The 6,000-nt window shown below is 47.6% G+C and overlaps 1 protein-coding gene across 1 annotated transcript in view; it reads right to left on the reverse strand.

The window, feature by feature from the left end:
* The window catches only part of SLC7A5 (solute carrier family 7 member 5), a 48,308-nt gene extending 43,533 nt beyond the window's left edge, over positions 1-4,775 (reverse strand). The window contains exon 1 of the mRNA XM_089476762.1: positions 4,201-4,775. Coding sequence (XP_089332888.1) covers positions 4,201-4,741 — 541 coding nt within the window. The 5' untranslated portion in view covers positions 4,742-4,775. The remainder of the gene's footprint in view (positions 1-4,200) is intronic.
* Between the last annotated feature and the right edge of the window lie 1,225 nt (positions 4,776-6,000).

Consider the following 6,000-nt stretch of genomic DNA (forward strand, 5'->3'; position numbering starts at 1 on the left):
ATTAAATATCTTTAATATACTTGATTATCTATATTGACTATATGGTTTTATTCTGCATTGTTTTGTGTGTAGTGTGTTTATTTTATTTTAGAATTTTATACAGCTATAAATGTTTTATTCTATGTAAAATGGATGACGCTATACCTGTATAAATAAACCAGAAGAAGAAGAGGAGTTTGGTGCTGTCCACCAAACCAAACACTGCTTGACCTGTGTTTTAGCAATATAACTTTGGTTGTTTAAATGTGTGCCGCTTAATTAATTTAAAGCGCATCGGTTTCAATTTCTGTAAGTGGTTTGAGCATTGAACTAGGTCTGGAGGCTAGAGTTCGAATCTCTTGGCCATGGGTAACCTTGGGCATGTCACACTCTCTCAGCCTCAGAGGAAGACAAAAGCAGACCCCATCTCAACAAACCTTGCCATGAAAACCCCATCATAGCTTTGCCATAGGGTCACCATAAGTCAGAAATGACTTGAAGGGACACAACAATAACAAAGAGTCTGGTGTCAAAGTTTTTAACTTCTTAGGACCAAGGTTCTCCTTTGCACCTTTTGCCTCCAGACAAACACCATCTGGGCTGGAAATTCAAAGTGGGGAGATAGAAGAGGACAGTCCCCCTCTCCAAGAAACAAAGCCCTCTCTAAGATACAAAAATGGTTTGAAAACTGATAAAAGACTTGGGTTGGGAGGTTGGAGCAGAGATAGACAAACATCTAGAAAAAACCCTTGCATATTATCCAGGGGCGAAGCTATAGGGCAGGGGAGAAAGATGAGAATATCGCCCCCCAAATAAGACTTCTGCCCCTCTCCAGAAACTTTCCTCAAGTCCCCAAATTTCTAGCATTGCAATAACTTAAAATCTCAGGTGAGCATTTTGGAAACACAGTTCAGAAAAGAGGCAGGCCAAGTGACCCAAGGAAAGAGGACGCTGCAAAACGAAGGCTTCTAGGTGTGAACGTCATTTTAAAATAATATCTAATTTGGTGCAATGCTAGAAATTTGGGCTCAAGGAAGATTTCATTAGGAGGATAAGATTCTGATATGGGAGGACAAGTCCCCCTCCCTTATGTGCCCATGGCAAAGGGATTCAGAGACCCAGCCATTTTAGTCTGGAATAGCAGTATGCAAAGGGATCTTGTAGCATCTTTGGGACTAACTGAGTGGGAAAAGTTGTAGTGTAAGTTTTCGAGTTGAGTGGAACTGGGATCCCATTCAAACAACAACAACAACAACAACAACAACAACACACTGGGCCCTTGGTATCCACTGGAATTCGACTCCAGGATGCCCTTGGGTACCAAAATCTGGAGAATGCCCATAAAATACAAAGGCATACCAAAATGATATCCCTTACATAAAATGGCAAAAACAAAGTTTGCTTTTTGGAATAACATATATATATATATATATATATATATTCTCAAGCCATGGATGCTTGAATCTGTGGATATAGAGGGCCAACTGCAACAACAACAACAACAACAACAACAAGAAGAAGAAGTTTATTTAACACATCCTTCTCACCCTTCTTCACAAGATGAAGGCATACTCCATTGGGCACCAATGAAAGTATGTTCAGCATCACTGTACCCCAAATCCTGACATAGTTGGTTTGCTATCTTTATCTGTCATGTTTACATTCTGCCTTTCCAGCAATGAGTTGAAGGGGCTTGACATCGCCACTCTCCAGCCTCACACCAGCCTTGGGAGGTAGGACAGGTTGAGACAGAATGAGTGTGGACTAAGCTCCTTCTCTGAAAACTGACCTAAAGAGGGTAAGGGCTGACCTTCTAAGTGCCAGGGCTTAACCACTTCACACTGTTATATTTTTGCTAGTTGTGGGCAGAATCAATAAAGGAATCCAACTGGTTTTCGGTATGAAGGACAGCTTTACATAGGAACAAACTCAGAACATACAAGATGATTCCTCAAAGGGGGAGAATGCAGTCCATGCTTTAAGGCACTAGACCAATCTGCCTTTCCAGAAAACACCAAACAACCTACATTCTTTCTCCAGCTGGCTCAGCAGGTAGCAATAGACCTAGTAGTTTACTAATGCTTCTTCCCTTCAGGCCCTGTTTGTTTCCAGCTCTCAGTAATCCAGGCTGAGTCTCCCTTCTCCGAAATGCTTGGGACCAGAACTGTTTTGGGATTTCAGAGTTGTTCAGATTTGGCAATATTTGCACATACATCATGAAACAACTTGGAGACGGGACCCACGCAATTCACTGATGTTTATACTCACAGCCTGGACATAATTTTAGACACAATATTTAAAAATCATTTTGTGCATGAAACAAAGTTTGGGCAAAGCGTCAGAAAGCAAAGGTGCCACTCGCTCAGCCGCCCACCTGGGCAATTTTGGAGTCTTTCCCAATTCCAGAGAACCTGTATTGCCAGGTTTTCAAAATAGCTTTGTGCAGCAAAGAGCTACGAAGAAGGCTGTGTTCTAGCCAAATGCCTAACAAAAGTATTAATTCCAGCCCATTGAGCAACCTACGTTCCTCTGTGAAATTAACATACTGTCCACACTCAAAAGAACAGGAATCTTTATCTTTGGCATCTTGTTCAGTCTATACAAAAGGATACGCTTCCCAACCTTCAAATAAGGGGACATCTCTTATAAAAAGAGACACCTGACAGCCCTACAAGAGACATGTTTTCTGATTCTCAAAGTAGGGACATCCTTTATAACAAGGGAGCCCTGCCAGTCCTATTGAAGAGTCGGTCATGTTTTGCAACAGGTCTGCCCTTAAGATGAGACCGCTTGCAGCATTACTACTACTAGACACGTGTCCGGAAACACCTATAACCCATCTTGACTTTCCTGCCCCAGTTTCACAACAGAGGTTTTTTTTCCCTCTTATGTTTCTTTCTTTCCCATCAAGACATTTCCTTTTTAAACTGCACTAACCTGGCAGCTCCTCTTCGTTGCAAAACATTCTGGTTATTTCACAGACGACAGCAGAAAGAGACCGAAACCGTCCGTTGGCACAGAAACAGACCCTCTTACTGTCATATCCTTCAGATATGGCTATGGTCCAGGATGTTGAGTACCTACCTGCCTTCTATGCTTCTCATGCTATCTGGTGGACTAGCTGTTTTTGTGCCCTACTGGGCCACATTTGTGCCCACATTTGTGCCCACAGCTCCTTCTGCCTTCCCTGGAGATTTGCACAGACTTGCAACCAATGCCTTGCAGTTCAGAGCATTACTGGTCCATGGACCAAGACTTTGAGTAGCCTTCCTTTAGGCTACACTTGGGAGTCTTCCCTCCAAGACTTACTCCTTATAGAAGGCAAGTACAAGATCTAAAGGTTGGGTCGGTTTCTGTGCCACACACTCCCCCAATTCTGCTGGTGGGTCCAGGAGTATTTGGCTTGAAGGTCCTACTTCTTCCCAACCTGCGGTTACTTGGTGAGGATGGAAAGGCGCTCTCGCACATGCTCAACACGCAAGGGCTGCGCTAGTTGTGGAACTCCTTTCAGCCCAGTCAAGCCAAGCATCCTTTCTTGTGGACTCCAACTCTGCAGACTCCTGCAAGCAGCATGACCAACATCCACTTCCTCGGATGTGAACCAGATGCGCATGATTAGCAGCCAGCCTCAGAGGCCTTCCTTTGACAACTCTCCTGGCAGACGGCTGCAGGATTCTGGGAGCTGCAGTCCCCCAAGTTTGGAGGAGAAGGTACCCCTTTCTCCAGAAGATGAGTGCTAAGGGCAAGGCAGGCAGGTCCTGCGGTGCATCTGGCGCTGGCTGCCGGGAGAATGGTGGCACTTCCAGGGCTCCGTCCTACAGGATCCTGGGATTTGTAGTTTGGTGAGGCACCGCCAGCACTTTTGGGCAGAGAAGGCTGAGGATTGATTACTGACCCTCCAGGCAGCCCACTACTACTACTACTACTACTCCTACTACTCCTGCCATCCCTCCCACCCTGTGAAGAGGCTTCTCCCTCTGCTGCCCATCCCTCCCTCTCCCTGTCCTCTCCTTCTCCCTCTCCCTCTCCTCTCCTCTCCCTCTCCCCTCCCTCTCCTCTCCTCTCCCTTTCCTTCTCCCTCTCCTCTCCCTCTTCTTCTCCCTTTCCCTCTCCCTCTCCTCTCCCTCTCTTCTCCTTCTCCCTCTCCCTCTCCTCCTCCTCTCCCTCTCCCCTCCCTCTCCCTCTCCTTCTCCCTCTCGCTCTCCCTCTGGCTCTACTCACGGACGCAGAGGGCGGCCAGGAGCTTGGCGGCGGGCACAGGGACGGGGCAGTCGGGGAAGAGGGGCTTGAGCAGGTAGGTGGCGAAGACGAAGGCCACGATGTACTGGGAGGAGGGCCGGATGATGAGCAGCTCGACCCAGAGCTTGAGGAAGGCGGGCAGGGGCCCGTAGACCTCCAGCACGTAGGCGTAGTCGCCCCCGGACTTGGCCAGCGTGGTGCCCAGCTCGGCGTAGCAGAGGGCGCCCACGATGGAGAAGAGCCCGCAGGCCGCCCAGACCACCAGCGAGAGCCCCGGGGAGCCGGCCTCGCGCAGCACCCCGGTGGGCGCCACGAAGATGCCCGAGCCGATGATGGTGCCCACGATGATGGCCACGCCGTTGGAGAGTGTGATGCTCCGCCGCAGAGCCACGTTCTCCCGCCCCTCCACGGCCCCCTCGGACCCCAGCATGCCCTGCCCTTCTTCCTCGGGCTCCTGGGCGGCGGAAGGGCGGCCAGAGGACGAGCAGGGGCGCCGATTCAGGCCCTCGCCGCCCAGCGCCATGCCGCCTCCGCCTCCGCCTCGGGCGTCGAAAGGCGCAGGGCGCACAGCGGGCCCCGGAGAGGCAGAAGGAGGCCCGGCCTCTCGGGAGGGCCCCAGGCACCAAGCACGCGGCCGCGGGGCTCCTCCGACCCGCCCGCTGCGCGCTTCCAAAGGCCGCCTCCCCCCGACGATGCAGATGCTGCTGCTGCTGCTGCTGGGGCTGAAGAAGAAGAAGGAGAAGAAGGGCTTTTGAAGCGCCGGCCGGCAAAGAAGAGGAGGAGCCAAGCGGGCCTCGGGGGCGCGCCTCGGTCGGGAGCGAGCAGCAGAAAGAGGAGGAGGAGGAGAGCGCGCGCTTCGCCCAGGAGGCACACTCCTCCTCCTCCTCAGCCCCGAAAGGAGAGGAGCCCAGGGTTTAGGGGGTCTGGCCTGGAAAAGGAAGAAGAGCTCCTCCGGATCCTAAGAGTGTGGGCCTGGTCACAGCATAGAGAGAGATCATAGATATGGATATGGACATGGGCATATATCACACACACACATATATAAAGATACACGTATATTATATAGACAGACATATAGATGGAGAGATAGATATTATACAATATACATACACATAGATATATATATATATATATATATATATATATAATACACACTATATACATGCACATATTATGTATTCATATCTATATATTCCAGATAGTATATGCCTCTGTGTATAAATATGATGTCTGTGTTACATATTCATATACTTGATACACACACATGATATAAATACACACATTAGGTTATGTATTGATATATTCATACACACACACATTCAATAGCATATGCATGTATGTGTATATATATATATATATATATATGTATGTGTGTGTGTGTGTATTATGTATTCATGCATATTCAGATACACACACACTCCAGATAGTGTGTGTGTGCATATGTACACATACATGAACATATATATATATATATACACACACACACACACACATATACACATATATATTCCAGATAGTGTATGCACATGTGTATACTATTATTTTGTGTCTGTATATACACAGACACACATATACATACACACATATATATATATATATGGGGTGTGGTTTTTATATTGCCATATTGATCTCTGTGTTGCCATAAGTGAGAACCCACTGGAAGGCACACAACAACAGAGTATAGGATTGTTAGAATGAAAACAGCAACACAATTGCAAACAGTCCAAACACACACCCTCAGATTTAAGTATTTTCATCGTTTACAATCACGTTGCAGTTTTA

The sequence above is a fragment of the Sceloporus occidentalis genome, unplaced genomic scaffold, assembly GCF_023333645.1.
Source record: "Sceloporus occidentalis isolate IW3139 unplaced genomic scaffold, rSceOcc1.0.p SCAF_10, whole genome shotgun sequence".
Taxonomy (NCBI): Eukaryota; Metazoa; Chordata; class Lepidosauria; order Squamata; family Phrynosomatidae; genus Sceloporus; species Sceloporus occidentalis.